Below are 22285 nucleotides of genomic sequence, written 5' to 3' on the forward strand. Positions count from 1 at the left end.
CTGTCCAATACAGTCCCAACAGTGAAGCATGGTGGTGGCCTCATCATGCTGTGGGGGTGTTTTTCAGCTGCAGGGACAAGGACGACTGGTTGCAATCGAAGGAAATATGAATGCGGCTAAGTACAGGGATATCCTGGACGAAAACCTTCTCCAGAGTTCTCAGAACCTCAGACTGGTTCATTCTTCAAACAAGACAATCACCCTAAACGCACAGCCAAAATACCGAAGGAGTGGCTTCAGAACAACTCCGTGACTGTTCTTGAATGGCCCAGCCAGAGCCCTGACTTAAACCCCATTGAGCATCTCTGGAAAGACCTGAAAATGGCTGCCCACCAACGTTCACCATCCAACCTGACAGAACTGGAGAGGATCTGCAATGAGGAATGGCAGAGGATCCTCAAATCCAGGTGTGAAAGACTTGTTGCATCATTCCCAAAAAGACTCATGGCTGTATGAGCTCAAAAGGCTGCTTCGACTAAATACTGAGCAAAGGCTCGGAATACTTATGGCTGTGTGAGATTTCAGTTTTTCTTTTTTAATAAGTCTGCAAAAATGTCAATTATTTTATTTTTTCTGTCAATATGGAGTGCTGTGTGTACATTAATGTGGGAAAAATGAACTTAAATTATTTCAGCAAATGGCTGCAATAGAAAAAAGAGTGAACAATTCAAGGGGGTCTGAATACTTTCTGTACCCACTGTATAGCACCAGTTAAGCGCTGCTGTGTCTTTGGGGCCGCCGGGAGTCAGCCAGAGGGTGGACGACCTGGGTCCCCCACCATCGATCACCACAATGAGTGCAAAAGCCCTTTTGTTTCCTCTCCTTCGTACAGTCTCTGATCCAAGGTCTATCCAATGACCCTTCCTTCCACAATGGAAGCATCTTCTGCACCTTCCATCTTTGTTCTTTCTCAACCAACTTTCTTTTTCCCTCAACCTATTTTTTATTTTTTTTAGTGGTTGTGCACAGGCTCCCTGTTGCCGGGAAACCTCATTCATTTATTCACATCTCATTCCACAGACTTCTCTCCATACTCTTCTCTCATACGAGACATAATAGGTGACGTGTACACTGGTAATTCGGCCGTACTCTTTTGTCGTTAGAAGCGCCTCTCTTTTTTACAATATTCGAACGTCTTCGAAATTGTTGGGGACCTAAACCCCTGATTATCGAACTCGAACCTGGGGACCTCAACCCCTCACCTCTGGACTCAACCGGGAGAGCTTTAACCTAGACCTTTACTAGACTCGAACCTATAAACTTTAAACCAGGACCTCAACCTAGCCTTCAACCCAAACATAAGGACTCAGACCCTACCAATGGAATGTGGGGAGAGCAATTACCAATACCACCTAATACTGTCAGGATTCCGGTTGCAGGTTGGACCCAGATGCAGAGAGGACAGGGAGGTGAGTTTGTGAATAAAGGTTAAAGGTGCGGGCTGCTAGACTCCAACATGTCAACCCTGCAAAGCACTCATGACACACACACACACGGGCTGGACTCAGGGTGCTGAAACAGCAGTCCTGACAAATATAAAGACAAGATTGTTCCAACCAAAATACACTACTATTTAAAATAGAAAATGATTAAGTTCTTTGCCATAGTTCTCAGTTCTGGTCCATTTGGAATCCCGAGGCAGTCCGCCGTCCTAATGTTTGGGAAGGGGCAGGACTGGTGTGTTCGTCCCGGATGATCAGTCACTGGTCCGGAGAGCCTCTGGATCGGCAATCAATCCTGGAATCCCACTTCTGACACCAACTGTTTTGGCAAATCTTTTTCTGACAAAATAAGTAAGGAAGCAATCTTGTCTTTGTGGGTTTTTATTACAAGGAAAAAAGAAAAGTCTTTGCAAAGAGAGGAAAAGGTACAAGTCTTGCGAGTTGTCACCCCTTACTGAAGTCCAAGCAAACAAGCACCTGCGTTATACAGAGGTGAGAGAGACAGAGAAGAAAAGGAAAGCAAAAAAAATTATCTTTGTCCAGCTGCCCTGAACTTATCTTTATCGAAAAAAACAGCTCGTAGTCACACCATGGCCGGAAAACAGCGAGGAGTCACAACATGGAACAATAAAGCATGTGAAGGTTGTATAAACTAATAGAAGTAATATTTGATATATATGAAACATACATTTTCCAACTCAGTAACCGGACAGGCAGGACGAGGGTCCAGGGAACACTGAGTGACACACAGGCGAGGACTAGCTCCAAAACCACCTCGATCGGGACGTGCCAACACGGTCCTCAGCCTCGCAAGGCAGGCACTACGCTTTCCCCGGTGTCGGTGCCTTTTACGCTGAGGCAGTGGCGCAAGAGTGTGTCGCAGGTACAAAGGGATATCCGATAGAAAAGGAGGCTCCATTCCTCGCCCCCGTAATGGTCCAATTTAAACACATTTACAGCGGTGATCCTCAGATCTAGTAGCGTTTGGCGATCATACACCAGCAGAGCGTTTACGGTTTGTACAGGTGTTGCAAACAGAAAAAAGGCACAAAACAGGTGCAGCAGCTGACGGCATGCCTGACACGCTGGCGCCATCTTGCCACATCACACAACACATTTAGCTCATTTAGCAGGGAGGTGGCGCTATCGCAGGTCTGTGGTGAGGGTTTATAGTCCGTAATGGTCTGAATAGCACGCCACAGACTCCTTGTGGCAAAGCTGTCATTGAAGCGGTGGGCGATCTTCCTGGAGTACTCCCTCTTGGCCTCCCTGATGTCATGGGACAGATTGGCCGTAGCTGTCCTCAGGCCCTCCTCATCCACAGATCTAATAGCTGTGTTGCGGACCTTCAGTAGTCTGTAGACCTCCCCCGACAGCCACTTCCTGTTTGCAGTGGTGATGGATAGGCTGACAGATGAGGTTAGACTGCAATCCCCGTGGACCGTGATGTTTCCAGATGACACTGTGAGCAAGCAGGGAGCAGGTGGAGGAACAGTGAGAAAGGTGGAGGCATGCACTGGAAAGCAGAGGAATGAAGATTAGCCGAAGTAAGACAGGATATATGTGCATGAATGAGAGAGGTGGTGGGGGAAGAGTGAGGCTACAGGGAGAAGAGATAGCGAGGGTGGAGGACTTGAAATACTTGGGGTCAACCGTCCAGAGCAATGGGGAGTGTGGTAAGGAAGTGAAGCAGGTTGGAACGGGTGGAGGAAGGTGTCAGGTGTGTTATGTGACAGAAGAGTCTCTGCTAGGATGAAGGGCAAAGTTTAGAAAACAGTGGTGAGGCCAGCCATGATGGACGGATTAGAGACGGTGGCACTGAAGAGACAACAGGAAGCAGAGCTGGAAGTGGCGGAAATGAAGATGTTGAGGTTCGCTCTCGGAGTGACCGGGTTGGATAGGATTAGAAATGAGCTCATCAGAGGGACGGCCGAGGTTCGATGTTTTGGAGACAAAGACTTGGATGGTTTGGACACGTCCAGAGGAGAGAGAGTGAGTATATTGGTAGAAGGATGACGAGGATGGAGCTGCCAGGCAAGAGAGCGAGAGGAAGACCAAAGAGAAGGTTGATGGATGTCGTGAGGGAAGACAAGAGGGCAGTTGGTGTTCGAGAGGACGATGCAGGAAATAGGCTTACATGGAAAAGGACGACGCGCTGTGGCGACCCCTAAAGGGACAAGCCAAAAGGAAAAGAATTTTCAAGACAGAAATGTAAAGAGGGCACCAGTGGGCATCACAAATGGTTTTAGGATTTTATTTAAATATTTTTCCAAAGGAGGAGGGCGCTGGCAGTGCGCCCCTGCAGCAGATGGCGCCCTAGGCGACCACCTATGACGCCTATGCCCAGGCCGGACCCCGCCCGTGGCTTTGAATGTGAGTGCGAATGGTTGTTTGTTTATATGTGCCCTGCGATTGTCTGACGACCAGTTCAGGGTGTAGCCCGCCTCTCACCCAGAGTCAGCCGGGATAGCCTCTCGCTTGCCCACCGAGTGAGGATAAGCAGTATTGAAAACAGATGGATGTGTAAAGAACATGTTTTAGCTAGCTAGCTTGAAATAAAGTAAGCATTAGCTTAACACGCTGACGTCCTCTTTTAGCCAGACATGTCCGGCCCAAATTTCAAACTAGTCAGCTATTCTCAAAGTGCTACGCCCAAACAATGCTGTTATTTAGTGACCAATTTGAACAAATAATTACTTGGGCATGTGTAACGATTACGCTCTTTTCATTAGTAATGCATAATCACAGCTAGACAATAATAATCTTATGTAGAGGAAGAACACACCGATGCAACTGTCAAACTACTCAATGCAAAATTAAAATTGAATGTTTCTTGTTCCATTGAGTAAAATACAGATGAAATCTTCCGTTGCTGAATCAATCTCTTTCGAGTGGGGAAGCGGCACTTATTTGCAATAAATTGACAACTAACTTTTAACATGGAAAAACATAGACAAGATATATATATATATATATATATATATATATATATATATATATATATATATATATATATATATATAAGATATATTCACCAGGGTCACGGGCGTGCTGGAGCCTATCCCAGCTATCAATTAATGCGATTATAAATGATAATAGCAAATACTCCCACCTCTGGCAGATTGGTATATTATATATTGCTCGCTCTCTGTTGGGGTAGGGGCAGATTTGGGCAGATTTGGGTAAATGCCCCTTTACAAGATTTTACATATTTTTTTGTTTTAGTCTAGTGTGATTTGATTACCCTCTAAATGTGTTTACATCGTCATACTTCTTGTGTACATGTCATTTTTATATATATATATATATATATATACATCATCATCATCATCATCATCAGCCATTATCCATCCACTGCAGGATGAAGGCCCTCTTCACGTTTCCAACTACTACGACATTTTGCAATTTGTTGCCAGTGTATTCCGGTGTGTTTAATGATTTTATCTATTCATCCATCTACTTTTAGGTCTTCGCCGTGGTCGGTTTGTGTCCAGTGGTATCCAATTGATAGCTTGTATCTATATAGTATACTATATAGAGTTTGTCACAATGTAGTCAAATGAACTCGAAATTTGGACTTTGGTCTCTCTAAAAGGATCGAATTAAAAACTTGTGTTCCGTGTGCGGGGGGAAGAAATAGAAGTGCGCACTGACTTCCTGGTGAAGCCTTTCCTGCGAAGAATAAAAATACACGTTTAGCAGTCCTGCTAGACCAGTTATGGCTAGCTCTCGACGGGACAAGGAAACACCATTTTATTTAAAGGACGTTATTGTTGAAGTTTTTGTTCATGAATAATAGACACCTCCACGTCCAGTGCTGGTGAGCTAATGAGCCCCGATATGTAGTGTTAGCATCCAAACGAGCAAGCTAAATTCCTGTGAAAAGCCATCTAATGTACTGTAGGCCTCCGTTTACTTGTTTATTCAAGGAAGCGGTATTACTAAATGTTGGTCTTGTACCGCGGTACTGTGATTGTGTAGGTTTGTATGTCGTAAAATGTTAGCAATTGCTAAGAATGTACTCTTCGTGAAAGCAGCAACAATGAGCTCTTATAAGGTTGACGACCAACATGCTGCCATATAACTCCGTTGGAAACAGAGGCCGCTCGCCTCTTAAGTAACTTTTGAAAGAAACGTCGGCGTAGAATGTGGGGATGGCTATTAACCAATAATATCTGCGCGTACACTAATCAATGTACTGTCTGTTTCTCCTTTGACAGCAGGTGGCTGACGTGAGCTGGTATGTCGCTGTCGTTACCTTCCGCCGACATGCTTGAGACACCTCCGGGATATCCATTTGAGGAAATTAATTACGAGGATATCGAAGTAGAGGAGGTAGGCTGCGTGGATTTGGGTGGTCTTATGAACGCTTGTCACAAAGTAACACTCATTGTCCCCCCCCAAATATTTTCAGGTCGTGGGGAGAGGAGCTTTTGGAGTGGTTTGCAAAGCCAAGTGGAAAGGAAAAGATGTTGCGATCAAGACCATTGAAAGTGAATCGGAGAGAAAAGCCTTTATTGTTGAGGTATTTCCCTTAATAAGAGTGCTGCAGCAGCTTTTTGTTTTAAAAACACACACATGCACACCTCTACAATGCAATGCAATGCAATCTAAGAGCAGTATGTTTGTACAGAATTGAGTTAATTTCTGTCCTGCACGGTCAAGTATCCATTATCTGAGCCGCTTCTCTTCACAAGGGTCGCGGGAGTGCTGGAGCCTGTCCCAGCTATCGCCGGGCAGGAGGCGGGGTACACCCTGAACTGGTTGCCGGCCAATCGCAGGGCACATACATACAAACAAACAACCATTCGCACTCACATTCACACCTACGAAGTGAAGTCTCAAACAATGAATTCCTTGACTGTCAATCAAAACTGAGCATTGTTTTTCCAAAGGTGGTCTCATTGGCTTACATTATATTGTCTGGGGGTAGCTAATAAAGCACCGTGGCAGTACTTTATATCCTGCTATTTTCCTTACAGCATTTATAATAGCGATTATTAGTATAGCTTAAGCGCAGTAACAATTTTAACTTGATAAAGCATTCCTGTGTCCCTTTGTCTGCAGCTTCGGCAGCTTTCTCGTGTAAATCACCCTAATATTGTGAAGTTGTATGGCTCTTGCAGTAATCCAGTAAGTTAACAATTGTTTTTATATTACTCATCTTTATGTAGCTGTGGTCACATGATTAAGTATTATACTTAATAATAATCAATAGTGTCTGGACATCTTATAGACATGTGCTGGTTGCCTTTTTCATGGTATACGGTTTCAAACTGCTGAGGTTTTCCATCATGCATTTCCTGCGGAATCTTTTTTTGGTTTGTTTTTTGAAATGAGAATGCTGCCTTGAAATAATCATTTGGAACCAGCTACAAGTTTTAGCGCCTCTAGCATTGGTGAAATAAATACGCTGAGCCTAGCGTTTGTCTGACGCTATCAGTACAACATTGATTTTTTTAAATTTAGAAATATTCTGTTGTTTATTGCTTTGACAATGTAACTAATATTCTATATGTTGTTTCAGAATATAATAGATTGTGTTCAATGTGAAAAAAAAGTTATCGTTAATTACCCAACTATTTAAAAGCAATACATCTTAGAGCTGTGATTGCAATTCCATGAAACTTAATATTTTCGGTCGGCCCATGCCTACTTGTGGTAATGTATCTCAGTATTTCTTGCACTAGCATGTGATGAAATAATGCCATAACAGCTATTGTAATATGATGACGTTCCCCTTTAGGTCTGTCTTGTAATGGAATATGCTGAAGGGGGGTCACTGTACAATGGTGAGTTTACACTAGAACAATACTCTCAAGTAAGTACAATCCACATTTATTATATTGCGATTGTGGGTGCACTTAGGGCAGCCTGCCACACAGGAGAATTATCCCTGATTAGTTGTTTGACTGGCTGTTTACATGTTGCATCATTTGTCCATCTCAACATTGTAGTCCTTATATAGCGAGTGACCTTTTTCTTACTCCTATGTAATCGGGTCAGGATTTGGAATACACAACATATGTTGTTTTAGGGAGTCATTTGTTCTCTCAAGTGCAACAAAGGCATGCAAGTGTGACTTCCATAATTATGGAGAACCGAGAGTGGTAATCAAAAGAAAGAAATGCATAATAAAATAAATGTCATCAAGTATTTAAATATTCATTTCAATATTGATGTATATATTTAATTATTTCTATATGTATTTATTTCAATAGTTCATGTCTTCACCATTGATTTCAATGTTTGTTTATTTTGATATGTCTTTTTTTTCACTGTTTTATTTTGTTGTTCCTGTCCCGCCATGTCCCACGGAAGAGCTCATGCAGGAAGAAACAATTGGTTGGGGCTGGATCAGGAATGATTCATTATTAGTAAATATTGAAATAAACATGTAAATAATCATGACATAAATCAATCATGATACATTTTATTATTTAATTATGTATATATTTAATATTGGCACTCTTGGTCCTCCATACTTCCATCCCATTGAACATAATATGGATAAAAGTATAACAAAAAATAGAGCTTGAGTATCCTATTTTCCAACATCAGCGTTCTACCTCACAAATGATTTTCTGGATGAGTAGGCAAAAATAAGAACCAATCCTCCTCATAAATCTAGGGGTTATGCGCAACAGTTTAAAAAAGGGAGGTTTAAACCAAGGTTGAAGTTCCATCCGTCCATCGGGGCTGTTTTTGATCAGCTGGAACTGTGGAATTATGAATATATAAGATCAGAATAATTAGGTTCCAATTAAAAGTCAGTGTTAGCCCAAAACCACCAAGCTTCTGCTAGAAAGTAAGGAAAAATCCTACTCAAAAAAGATTGCATTTGTGTAACTGACCCGGAGGCACAAATATTTGTCAGATTTGGGTAATGTAAGCCAGTTGTGTGTGTGTATATATATATATATATATATATATATATATATATATATATATATATATAAAAACGTCTGCCTGCTTTGGAAAGTTGCCCTTTGTTTGCTTTAGAACAGGGGTCACCCACCCTTTTGAAACTGAGAGCCTCTCCTTGGGTACTGATTATTGCGAAGTGTTACCAGTTTGATGCGGACTTCTTAAATAGCAAGTTTGCTCAAATTAGCTTTAATTATGTTTATTATATGAATTGTAGTATCAATAATGATGTTATTAAGCTATGAGGAGTCACCGACCGATCATGTTAAGGATTCTGAATAAATATCAATAATGATGTAACAAAGTAGGAAACACAAAAAAATCAACATTCAACACTTTCTATAAATCTCTGCAAGTCTTTACATTTTCAAAATATCCTCAAATTTACCGTAGCAGCATAGAGAAATAGAGATACTTAAATGTTATTCAGTTGTCAACTCCTTTTGTCCTGTATGCTCAAGTTCTTTTTGAATCACCTAAGGATACACTGTATATACAAAAGCATTGCAGTGGGAGGAAAAAAAATATGTGAACCCTTTTGAATTTCTAACATTTCTTAATTAATTGGTCATAAAATGTGGTCTGAGCAGGTCATTGATAGTGTTACACTCGGCTGACTTTGATGCGGGCAGCGCGGGTTCAGTTCCCACTCGGTGACGGTGTGAATGTGAGTGCGAATGGTTGTCCGTGTCTGTCTACATGTGCCCTGCGGCTGACTGGCGACCAGTTCGGGTGTCGTCTGCCTTTCGCCTGAACTCAGCTGGGATAGGCTCCGGCGCCCTGCGACCCCTAACCAGGATAAGCGGTGTTGAGAATGGATGGATGGATGGATGTGGTCTGACCTTCATGTATATCACAAGAATAATACAGTCTGCTTAAACTAGTACTATACAATTATGCAGTATATTTGATTGAAAATAACGTGCAAACATTGACAGGACAGGGAGGAAAAAGTGAACCCTTGGATTCAACCTCCTCTGGCCGCAATAACCACCAGCAAACATTTCCCGTAGTTACAGATCAGACGTGCTAGGTAGTGATGCGATGATGATACCTCAAGGAGTGTATTGACACACTTCACAAACTGTGTCGGCACTGTATTGAAATACACTGTGTTTGTCACTCAAGAGTGACCCCTGCAGTAGTTCTAAAATCATTACAGGGAAACAAAATGAAAATGAGATGTAAAAGCGGACATGCTGCAAATCCAACATCAGCCTGTGAAATATTATTTAACCGCTAGTCCTTAAAATATGATCTCATCATTGTATAATTTCATTTGCTAAATTTGTTTGCCGAGTTATGAGAAGTTTACAATTTGTAAATGCTCAAATGAGTTGGTATGTAATATATAGCAAATTTGTAATAAAATTCGGAGTTAAAATTTGTATCATGTGTATGGAATTTTGTTAACTTAAGTGTTCAATCATATGAAGTAAAAGACTAAAAATGGATTAATTTCTGCATTTGTATTGAGGAACAAAAGCTTTTGAAGTGTCTTTGCTCCAAGGCGATCTCTCCAGTTCCCCTGCCTTAGAAAAAAACTCTTTGACAGGGTACAGATGAAGACGGTGAGCATAAAAATGTAAGTGCGAGTTGATAAAGGTGCGGATCACCACACATTGATGAAGTGGTCTTACTGATGATGTAAGATAGCTCTGTGGAGCAGAGTACAATCAAATAAAAAGTATATGTATCTGAAAACAATTCATATCTCTTACCAGAAAAGAGTACAAACATATGTAATTCAGAAACGAACAGTAAACAATGCCCAAAGGAGAAAAAGATGGACCTTATTTGGTGTCAAAAGATCCAAATTCTTCGTGGACCGATCCATGAAGTCAGTGGAAGAGGGTGAGGGCAAGCAAAAATCCAACAGCAACAGCAAAACGCCATCCAACAAATCTGCAACGTTGATGCAGTTTGTTTCCTTATAAACACAATTTGGCGCGGCGCATCCAAATGACACACTTCCTGTATCGGTCACATGATTATTTTATTTTATTTTTTCTTAAAGCGATACGCGCACCAATACGGGGTTTCACTCTTGTGTGCTCGGCACAGTGCTGACGCACCAGTGTTGTTCCTTCCATCACTAGCGCTAGGCCTGTCGTGCTAAGAATTTTTTTAAAGCAAAGAAAATGTATTTATATAGCGTATTACATACACAAAGTAACTCCACGTGCTTTACATGATAAAGCATTTCACAACAAAGAAAAAATAGCTTATGAATATTTAAAACAGAAGAAAAGATACAAAATAAAGATATACTTTCCCAAAAACGATTAAGATAAACAATAATATCGTCGTCGTTGTTTTTATGCCTCTGAAATCATGAAAAATAAGGCCCGCCTTTGGGCTGCAAGACTGTGGTTGGTCCGCTGAAGACGAGCCCTTCACCTGTCAATCAAATGTATGTTGCCGTTCGCTGTCGTCAATGGGGCTTATGTCATTCATATGTGACTTCAGAGCGTGGCTCGACTCTTTGGGTACTTTCACACTGCAGGGCATGATGGCCAATCTGGATTTTTTTGTTAAATGTGATCTTTTTATGCAGTCATTCACGTGACAAAAACAAAGGCGGCTTCTACTGTGGAAGTGAATGGGTCCCCTCGCGGAGGTCTCGTCGTGATGCATTTGTGGCAATTTCAGGTATTTTGTGCAACGGGAGCCAACATGTTCCTATATTTATCACTTCTAAAGCTTCCTCTTTTCGCCACTGACTGTTTTCTGCTGCTTTGTCCACCGTTGCCGTTTTTTGCGTCTGTTTTGTCAAACAATTGTGACGTTTGTTGCCTTTTGACGACGTATAGGTCAGATGCGTGCCCCGTGAGCGTCCATATTGCACTCAACGTCGGATACGTATGATTTACAGTGGCTGAATTACCAAGCATTTAACACGTCACCATTTTTCTCAATGAATATACTTCTAAAGGTACTATTGACCTGAAAATGTCACGATGTTGGGAACAACCCCAGTAATCCATACATACAAAGAAATCAAAAATTGTGTGTAATAATGTGAAATGACACAGGGAAAAAGTATTGAACACATGAAGAAAGGGAGGTGCAGAAAGGCATGGAAAGCCAAGACAACACCTAAAATACGGCTGGGATGAGAATCAGCACCTCCAAATCTGAGACCATGGTCCTCAGTCGGAAAAGGGTGGCGTGCCCTCTCCAGGTCGGGGATGAGATCCTGCCCCAAGTGGAGGAGTTCAAGTATCTTGGGGTCTGAGGGAAGAATGGAACGGGAGATCGACAGGCGGATCGGTGCGGCGTCTGCAGTGATGCGGACTTTGCATCGATCCGTTGTGGTAAAGAAGGAGCTAAGCCGAAAGGCGAAGCTCTCGATTTACCGGTCGATCTACGTTCCTACCCTCACCTATGGTCACGAGCTGTGGGTCGTGACCGAAAGAACAAGATCCCGGATACGAGCGGCCGAAATGAGTTTCCCCCGTAGGGTGTCCGGGCTCTCCCTTAGAGATAGGGTGAGAAGCTCGGTCATCCGGGAGGATCTCAGAGTAGAGCCGCTGCTCCTTCGCATCGAGAGGAGCCAGATGAGGTAGCTGGGGCATCTGATTCGGATGCCTCCGGGACGTCTCCCTGGTGAGGTGTTCCCGGCACGTCCCAACGGGAGTAGACCCCGGGGACGACCCAGGACACGCTGGAGAGACTACATCCTTCGGCTGGCCTGGGAACGCCTCGGGATCCCCCCCCGGAAGAGCTGGATGAAGTGGCTGGGGAGAGGGAAGTCTGGGCGTCCCTGCTAAAGCTACTGCCCCCGCGACCCGACCTCGGATAAGCGGTAGAAAATGGATGGCTGGATGGAACATACGCTATTGCCACTACTATAAGTGTTAAACCTTAGAGATAATTACAATGCCTCGTGTAAACTACAATGTGGAAACAGTGAACACTCTTTACAATAGTAGTTACACAGCTTCCAGAAGTCAGCACCTGTCACTCAAACGTCCCTTGAGTCCTCGATAAACTTCTCTGCTTCATTCACATAGCTAAACGCCTTGTACGTGCTATCAGTGTTGGCAATACGGAGCCGCGCAGGAAATAACAGCGAAGGTTTGTGTAAGTCCCATTTTGTACACGCTGACATCACCACCGAATATTTTCCCCTTTGGCTCACCACGTCAGGACCAGAGTCTTCGTAGATCCTGAATGCGTTGTTTTGGTAGGACAAGTCGCGTCTCTTCTGCGCCTCACGGATCCTAGCTCTTTGTTTTGGGATCGATGGAAACAGTTAATGACAGGCCGAGGCTTATCACCAGTACCCGGCTTCAGGGCTAGGCTGCGGTGCGTGCGATCTAATTCCGGAGGTGGTGGGAAGGAGTCCCGTCCAAAAACGTCCTGAAACAGTTGTGAGAATAACTTGCTGGACTGTGGACCCTCAATCCTCTCTCGTAGACCAATAAGACGGACATTGTTCCTCCTGTTTCTCCCTTCCAGGTCCGTTAGCTTTGCCGCTATCTTGGTGTTGTCGGCCAGCAGTCTTTCATAGCAATCTTCCACTTTAGCCAAACGCTGGTGGAGTGATTTGGCGTTATCTTCCAGGGAGTTCAAGCACTCGTCATGGCTATTGACCGTTTTCTGAAGCCCATCCAATTTCCCGTTCACTTCGCCAAAAGATTTTTTTATGAGCAGGGAAGTTTGAAGCGCGGCTAACGAGGCAGCCAGATCAGCTTTGCTAATGCTGGCGGCGGTAGCCTGCGACTCGTTTTTTTCACTCACTTTGGGAAGTTTAGGTAGGTTTCATGAAACAAGGCACTCCCAAGTGACAAACGCAGAACATTTGATCAGTTAGACTAAAAAACAGTTTAAAGGTGGGTCGTGAAGTTCAGTTCATGCTCGCCAGACCGGAAGCTATCTCGATAAGGATGAATTTTGGACCATTCCTCCTTACAAAACTGTTGCAATTCAGTAAGATTCCTGGGATGTCTGATGTGTCATGCCACAGCATCTCAATCGGGTTGAGTTCAGGACTTTTTCTGGGCCACTCCAGAACATAAATGTTCTTCTTCTAAAGCCATTCTGTTGTTGATTTCAGCTGTTGGACAACTAGCCTCAAGTTCTTCTGCAAAATAGGTTGATAAACTTGGGAATACATTTTTGCTTCGATGGTAGCAAGCTGTTCAGGGTCTGAGTTACCAAAGCATCCCCATACAATGATGCTTCAAGTTGGTATAAGGTTTTGATGTTGCTGTGCTTTGCCATTTTTTTTCTCCACACACGGCGTTGTGTGGTTCTCCCAAACAATTTGACTTTGGTTTCATCTGTCCGCAGAATATTTTGCCAGTAGTGCTGTGGAACGTCCAAGTGCTCTTTAGCAAACTTCAAACGTGCAGCATTGTTTTTTTAAACAGCAACAGCTTTTTCCTTGGTGTTCTCCCCTGATCTGCATTCTTGTTTCATGTTTTACATATAGTAGATTTGTCAACAGAGATGTTGGCATGTGCCGTTGATTTCTGTAAGTTTTCAGCTTACACTGGGGTTCTTTTTTTTAATTTTTTTTTTTTAATTAACCTTATTGAGCTTTCTGCGCTGTCCTCTTGCACTCATTTAGCAGGATGGCCACTCCTTGAAAGAGAAGCAACAGTGCTGAACCTTCTGATATTTTTGTAACCTTTTCCAGCTTTATACAAGTCAACAGTTCTTTATCGTTGGTCCTCTGAGAGCTCTTTTGAGTGCGACATGGTACACATCAGGCAGTGCTTCTTGACAGGAGACAATTTTAACCTGGTGTGTGTTTTCTAGTGGCCAGAGCAGCTTGAAGCCACACCTCCAATCTTCTCATTTATTGGACTCTGGGTTGGCTTACACCTGACTGAATAGCTCTTGGAGAATCCGTAGCCTACAGGTTCACTTACTTTTTCCCTCCCTGTCCTGTAAATTTTGCATGTTATTTTCCATGAAATATTAAAACACAATTGTTTGTGTGGTATTAGTTTTAAGCAGACTCTGTTCTTGTGATTTAAATGATCAGACCACATTTTATGACAAATTTATGCAGAAATGTAACAAATTCCAAAGGGTACACATACCTATTCCGCTCATTGAATGTCAGTCCTGTGCATGTGTATTATTCCTGTGGAAGCTTGTATGTTGTCATTGTCAGGGTCGTGACTACACTTTCTTGTTCGTAGTGCTGCATGGTGCTGAACCACTCCCCTGTTACTCTGCTTCCCATGCTATGAGCTGGTGTTTACAGTGTTCCCAGGGTGTGGCCTACCTCCATGGCATGAAACCAAAGGCTCTGATCCACAGGGACCTCAAGCCACCTAAGTATGCACCTTTTCACCTCACATTCTATTGTGTCCTGTTTCACTCTACCCTTACACCAGGGGTTCTCAATTGATCTCAACGTGTGACCCATATTTTCCCATGGTCAGTCAGTAAGTCATCACCCGTTAAGCAAATTAGTTAAAATAGTCCTCTGAAACTTACACTTAAGTATCTTGCCAAACACGAATACTAATGTAATTAATTACATTTGGACAGTCAATTTCAGAGCACATAATCATCAAACCCAGTAAGGAAAATTAATCTGCATATAAAATACTGTACAAATAAAGCAAGCCACAAAATAGCTGAACTTGTCTTTCTGCAGTGAGATATGAGGAGAAACGTAACTGCGTTTATGTGCGTCAACTGGAAACATTAAAAAAGGCCCACACTGGACAACATATCACACACTTGGGTTTCTGTCCCATTTTATCCAAAATAGTATTAGTTATGCACTGAAATTTCGGCCGAAAATAGCCCAAAGGTGCGTTTTCGGTTTCAGACTGAAAGACTGTCACCGAAATAAAAGAGCCAACATAACATGTTGTTCATTGTTGCTAACTCATAGCTTTGCTGAGCCGACACGCAAGCTTGTAGACGACATAGTTAAGAAGTATTTGCTATGAACACATTCACTGCCATTGACGGCTTTAGAAGTCAGATATCCATGTTAACTGGGAAGCCTGGCAGTGAATGAGTTAACAAGCAATGCCCATTGGGCTGGGATGACTCTTTAGTTGAATTCACCGGGATGCCATTATTTGACACACAACCTATAGTCACGGTTGGGTAATGACATAGTTGTGGCCCATAAACCATAAATGTGACCATGAAATAACTAGTGGTAACATAAACACAGATTAACAAAAATGAAAGTCTTTATTACGGCAAAAATTCCAATTTGCATGTTGCAATTGTGGGAGCCGTGTGGCTTTACTGTCATTATGCTAGCGGCTAGTCCAAACTGCAGCGTCTCTCTCTCCAACCTTGCTGCTTTCCACTGTTCAGCTAAGGTGGAATGCTTGTTGCATGCTATGTATTTGCGCCGCCCCAGCTAACCTACAAGTTACAGCTAACGCGGAGGCGACCGCAGCTAAATACGATGCCTAGCTGGGGAGGCGAATGTGCGCATCGCATCTGTTGTAGCAGAAGCAGCATAAGTCACTAATCATCGCCTCCATGACAGCGAGTAAACTACATTTTGAGAAGTATCTTTATCATGGAGGGAAGAAAAGACAGGAGACAGACGGCGGAGAGCCAATTGCTATCGTAACATGAAGTCACAAAACGCCAAAATAAGTGATCGGGTGGTACAGTGCACTTGTCACGTAGGTCTGGCTGGAACCGCGTTGTAGCGGAGATTAGCCAACTTTGAAGAGCAGAACAGGCAAATTAGTACGCGTTTATAGAGGAAAACAATGAAATATATGATAACAGCTACATAAACACAGGGACCGGAAACCTGAAATGAATTAATACATCATTACTGCTACGTCACTTGCAAAAATGGGCCTATAAATTGAAAAGTACATTAATATAATAAATATTTAAGAGTGTAAGATCACCTTTATTAGTCCCACAATGGAGAATTTGCATCATTTCAGCAGCAATAGGCATCCGAATCAGATGCCCCAGCCACCTCATCTGGCTCCTCTCGATGTGGAGGAGCAGCGACTCGACTCTGAGATCCTCCCGGATGACCGAGCTTCTCACCCTATCTCTAAGGGAGAGCCCGGACACTCTACGGAGGAAACTCATTTCGGCCGCTTGTATCCGAGATCTTGTTCTTTCTGTCATGACCCAGAGCTCGTGACCATAAGTGAGGATAGGAATGTAGATCGACCGGTAAATTAAGAGTTTCGCCTTTCGGCTTAGCCCCTTCTTTACCACAACTGACCGATACAAAGTCCGCATCACTGCAGACGCTGCACCGATCCGCCTGTCGATCTCCCGTTCCAATCTTCCCTCACTCGTGAACAAGACCCCAAGATACTTGAACTCCTCCACTTGGGGCAGGATCTCATCCCCGACCTGGAGAGGGCACGCCACCCTTTTCCGACTGAGGATCATGGTCTCAGATTTGATTCTCATCCTAGCCGCTTCACACTCTGCTGCAAACTGCTCCAGTGAAAGTTGGAGATCACGGCTTGATGAAGGCAACAGAACCAAATCATCTGAAAATAGTAGAGATGCAATACTGAGACCACCAAACCGGACCCCTCTACGCCTCGGCTGCGCCTTGAAATTCTGTCGCCCCATCCCCACTGTACAAAGTGTTGGTGGTGCACTGCTTTCCTCTCCTGAGACGCCGGATGGTGGACCAGAATTTCCTCGAAGCCGTCCGAAGGTCTTTCTCCATGGCTTCACCAAACTCCTCCCATTTGCTTCAGCGACCACCAAAGCTGCATTCCGCTTCCCATCCCCACTGTACAAAGTGTTGGTGGTGCACTGCTTTCCTCTCCTGAGACGCCGGATGGTGGACCAGAATTTCCTCGAAGCCGTCCGAAGGTCTTTCTCCATGGCTTCACCAAACCCCTCCCATTTGCTTCAGCGACCACCAAAGCTGCATTCCGCTTGGCCAGCCGGTACCCATTAGCTGCCTCAGGAGTCACACAGGCCAAAAAAGCCCGGTAGGACTCCTTCTTCAGCTTGACAGCATTCCTCACCGTTTGTGTCCACCAACGGGTTCGGGGATTGCCGCCACAAAAGGCACCGACCACCTTACGGCCACATCTCCGGTCGGCCGCCTCAGCAATGGAGGCACGGAACATGGCCTGTTCGGACTTGATGTCCCCCGCCTCCCCTGGAATATGAGCAAAGTTCTGTCGGAGGTGGGAGTTGAAACTCCTTCTGACAGGAGATTCTGCCAGACATTCCCAGCAGACCCTCACAATACTATATCTAGTCGGAACTTCTCGACCTCACACACCAGCTCGGGCTCCTTCCCTGCCAGAGAGGTGACATTCCACGTCCCTAGAGCCAGCTTCTGTAGCCGGGGATCGGATCGCCAAGGTCCTTGCCTTCGGCCACCGCCCAGCTCGCACTGCACCCGACCCCTATGGCCCCTCCCACAGGTGGTGAGCCCATGGGAAGGGGGACCCACGTTACTCTTTCGGGCTGTGCCCGGCCGGGCCCCATGGGTGCAGGCCCGGCCACCAAGCGCTCGCCTTCGAGCCCCACCTCCAGGCCTGGCTCCAGAGGGGGGCCCCGGTGACCCGCGTCCGGGCAAGGGAAAACCACGTCCATCGTTTGTCGTCATCATAAGGGGTCTTTGAGCCGTGCTTTGTCTGGTCCCTCACCTAGGACCTGTTTGTCATGGATGACCCTGCCAGGGGCATAAAGCCCCAGACAACTTAGCTCCTAGAATCATTGGAACACACGAACCCCTCCACCACGATAAGGTGACGGCTCAAGGAGGGGGTCATAGCCATATATGCAGTTTAACTGGGGATGTCCCGATGTCAACTTTTTCACTTCTGATCCAATACCGATATTGCAGCATTGAATTTTGGCCGATACTGATATCAGTCCAATCCGATATCAGCAATAGTCATCCATCCATCCATCCATCCATCCATCCATCCATTTTCCGTACTGCTTAACTGCACACCAGTCTGTCCGAGGGCACATATAGAAAAACAACCATTCGCACTCATATTCACACCTGCGGGCAATTTAGAGTCATCAGTTAACCTACCAGGCATGTTTTTGGAATGTGGGAGGAAGGCGGAGTACTCGAGAAAACCCTAGTGGGTGCCGGCTCGAATGCGGGGGTATTCCCGAGGTTGGTGCTGTGTGGCTGGGTGGGGCGGCCCTCTCTGTCTGCGTTTGGCCTCCATGATGGCCCGACCTGCAGGAGCCATGCCTCTTAGTCACTCACCAAGCACACACTTACACCACTCACTTTAAATAGTTTTTCCTTTTTTTCACTAGTCACATCCTGGCACATACACAGAGTCGGGTGGTACGGGTGTCAAAGCGGGTTTGAGTACGCCAGTGCGTTTCCAGGTCCAGGCGCCCTGCTCCTCCACCCTGCCTGCTCCCCACGCTTTTAATGCATTACGCACACTCATCCTCTTACTTTGAATGCACCACATACACCCATCTCTGGGGGACAGTGGGTCTTGGGTAGGGGGGGGTCTCAGTCGGGACCTGGCAGTCATAGTAACGGGGGGAGGTGGGTTTTCACTAGCCTCATGGTTGTGCTCCTGAGGCTGGGCCCCCCGGGCTGGATGGCTGCTTGGCGTTGGGGCTCCCCTCTCATGCCCTGCGACTGCTCCCTGGGTTCCCCCCCCTTATCGTTCCCTTGTCAGGCGCCCCTATCAGCCCTCCTTTCCATTTAACAAGGGACACAGCCTCGCACTTAGACTAGGTGAGGACTGGCTGCATTGTGGGCCCTGTGGGTTGGGGGGGCATCTTGCTCTCCTGGGGGTGGGGTGGTCTGACTTCTGACCCCCTCGTCTCGTTTATCCGATCACATTCACTTTGAAAGTTCAGTCGGAATTTGTACAACTGTGACAACAATTCATTTGTCCATCAATTCAACACATCAACAGGGTGACCACTTTCTACTAGGCTTTACACGATCAGGATTTTTGGGGCCGATCAGCGAGTTTAAAAAAAACGATCACCGATCCGATCATAAGATTGAGGAATTTGTCTATTTAAATGACCTGTTCATTTACTGTATATACATGTGTACTTAATTGCTCAAAAAATATATATTTACAATAAATAATGTATCTTTGTTCCTCTATCCCAGTGAGGCATAGTAACAGACAGAACAAATGAATGGTCTCTTATTAGATGGCAGGAAGTAAATACAGTAATTAATGTATCCACTTTGTGACATTTTGGTTTGTTGGTGTGCCGTGAGGTTTTTCAATTGTAAAATATATTCATTGGCTCCATAAAGGTTGGAAATCACTGCTCTCGTCAGATCGTGTATTCTAATCAGTCAGGTCAAACCCATATTACAACATGACAGAAATAATGGGTGCGAACTTACTGTAATTAAATTACTTTATTTTTAATTAAGTTACTTCACCCACACCGAAACTTTAGAGCATGATTCGACAGAGCGGCGGCATGTTTACGTACAACCGTTCGTGCTACCACTAGCTTGCCGTATTAAAAGTATGTGAACATACCTCAAGCAAGCCTTAAACGAACGTCCTCTCCTCTCCTGAGCACCGGTGACCACCGACACACGTTTTCCCCCATTTTGTCCTTATAATACAGTCGGCGCGATCCACTCTTGTTGTCGTCGCCACGGTAACGAGTGTATCCGGTCGCATTTGAGTTGACAAGATAAAGCCCAGTGATCGTAAAAAACGCGATGCGGTGGTATCGGAATACAAGATTTTATCTGACAGTGGAATCGTGAAAGAGCAAATTTGTCTTGTCTGATCGGGCATTATGTGTTGTCTGTCTCAGACGTGTTTCTGTTTCACACCGCCGACATTTTTTTTTTTTTTGTTAAATAACTTTATTGGCCGTTGGATATTTACAGTACTACGTCAAAAGACACACGACAAGGCTAAAAATAAAGTAGCTTTTGGATTGAAATACACTGTGCACGATGGCGACGCGGAGTAAATAAATGTCTTTTGCGGAGGATCTGCGAATTATGACATTAAAGCCGATCAGCATAAAATGTTAAATATCGACCTGATCGGTATTGGCTGATATTTAGCTTTTTATTTTATTTTGTAAAATCGGTGTAAATTCTACTTTCTGCAGTATATATGAATATTCCACAGTTTAAAGGAGAATCAGGCAATGGTTTTCAACAATATATTTAGTTTAGCAAAACTTCAGTTGTGTTACAAAGATTGCTGAAAGAGCATATAAAATCTGACTGTCTTTGAAGGTATCAGGCTCGGTGTGCATGCCGTGCTCACTTATTGTCCATCCATCCATCCATTCTCTACCGCTTATCCGGGTCGGGTCGCGGGGGCAGTAGCTTCAGCAGGGACGCCCAGACTACCCTCTCCCCAGCCACTTCATCCAGCTCTTCCGGGGGGATCCCGAGGCGTTCCCAGGCCAGCCGAAGGATGTAGTCTCTCCAGCGCGTCCTGGGTCGTCCCCGGGGTCTCCTCCCGGTGGGACATGCCCGGAACACCTCACCAGGGAGGCGTCCGGGAGGCATCCGAATCAGATGCCCCAGCCACCTCATCTGGCTCCTCTCAATGCGGAGGAGTAGCGGCTCTACTCTGAGATCCTCCCGGATGACCGAGCTTCTCACCCTATCTCTAAGGGAGAGCCCGGACACCCTGCGGAGGAAACTCATTTCGGCCGCTTGTATCCGGGATCTTGTTCTTTCGGTCACGACCCACAGCTCATGACCATAGGTGACGAAGATCGACCGGTAAATTGAGAGCTTCGCCTTTCGGCTTAGCTCTTTCTTTACCACAATGGACCGATACAAAGTCCGCATCACTGCAGACGCTGCACCGATCCGCCTCACTTATTGTGCTCAGAGATACTGATAGCAGCAGACTGCAGACGTGAGGATGAATGGTTTCTTTGACTACCATTACCATGAAATGAAAGCTGGAATTCTGTACTTTTGTCTCATATTCATCTTTTGAAGTGAAACCCAAATGTCGTCAGTGTACCACTAAAACAAAGGAATTGACCTTGCCGTTCCAATACCTTTGGAGGGGACTGTTCATCAACAACACCCAGAAACGATTTTTGAAGGCCATTGTCAATGTTGGAATCCAAAGCACATCTTCCCCCCCAGCTTCCAGATTCCAGCTTTTCTCTGAGATGGACTGATTCAAAGTGGAAAAGTGTGCTGTGGTCTGAGGAGTCCACGTTTCAGATTGTTTTTGGAAATCATGGCGGTCGTGTCCTCCGGCCAAAAATTAAAAGGACCATCAGGATTATTATCAATTGCAAATTTCAAAAGCCAGAATCTGTGATGGTGTGAGTTAGTGCCCATGGCATGGGTAAAGTGCACATCTGTGAAAGCACTATTAATACTGAAAACTACATACAGGCTTTGGAGCAACATATGCTGCCATCCAAGCAACGTCTTTTTCTTGGACGTCCCTGCGTATTTCAGCAAGACATTTCAAGCCACATTCTACACGTGTTGCAATACCTCTGCTACGTAGTAAAAGACTCAGAGTACTAGACTGGCCTGCCAGCAGTCCAGATCTGTCTCCCATTGAAAATGTGTGGCACATTACGAACCACAAAATATGACAATATCTCCCTTAGGTAGGATGAGCAGCTTGGCCATTTGGGAGGGGCTGAGAGTCGAGCCGCTGCTCCTCCGCATTGAGAGGAGCCAGATGAGGTGGCTCTGGCATTTGGTTTGGATGCCCCCTGGACGCCTCCCTGGTGAGCACGTCTCACCGGGAGGAGGCCCCGCGGACGACCCAGGACACACTGGAGAGACTACGTCTCCTGGTTGGCCTGGGAATGCGTTGTGATTCCCCCCGAAGAGCTAGACGATGTGGCTAGGGAGACGGAAGTTTGGGCTTCCCTGCTCGGGCTTCTGCCTCCGTGACCCAACTCCCGATAAGCGGAAGAAGATGGATGGATGGACATTAGTGGTTCATTTTAATTTCTCCAAAAATCTGGACACTGACACCATTTGTCAGCAA

The 22285-nt window shown here is 44.9% G+C and overlaps 1 protein-coding gene across 5 annotated transcripts in view; it reads left to right on the plus strand.

Moving 5' to 3' along the window:
• Nucleotides 1–5075: 5075 nt before the first annotated feature.
• Nucleotides 5076–22285, plus strand: part of map3k7 (mitogen-activated protein kinase kinase kinase 7) — a 47852-nt gene continuing 30642 nt past the window's right edge. For 4 of the 5 annotated variants that reach the window (XM_061753507.1, XM_061753505.1, XM_061753503.1 and 1 more), the window contains exons 1-6: nucleotides 5076–5262; nucleotides 5663–5777; nucleotides 5857–5967; nucleotides 6510–6575; nucleotides 7189–7234; nucleotides 14528–14666. In XM_061753507.1, the coding sequence (XP_061609491.1) occupies nucleotides 5685–5777; nucleotides 5857–5967; nucleotides 6510–6575; nucleotides 7189–7234; nucleotides 14528–14666 (455 nt within the window). In that variant the 5' untranslated portion in view covers nucleotides 5076–5262; nucleotides 5663–5684. The remainder of the gene's footprint in view (nucleotides 5263–5662; nucleotides 5778–5856; nucleotides 5968–6509; nucleotides 6576–7188; nucleotides 7235–14527; nucleotides 14667–22285) is intronic. The other variant, XM_061753504.1, reaches the window with a different exon arrangement.

The sequence above is a fragment of the Phyllopteryx taeniolatus genome, chromosome 18, assembly GCF_024500385.1.
Source record: "Phyllopteryx taeniolatus isolate TA_2022b chromosome 18, UOR_Ptae_1.2, whole genome shotgun sequence".
Lineage (NCBI taxonomy): Eukaryota > Metazoa > Chordata > Actinopteri > Syngnathiformes > Syngnathidae > Phyllopteryx > Phyllopteryx taeniolatus.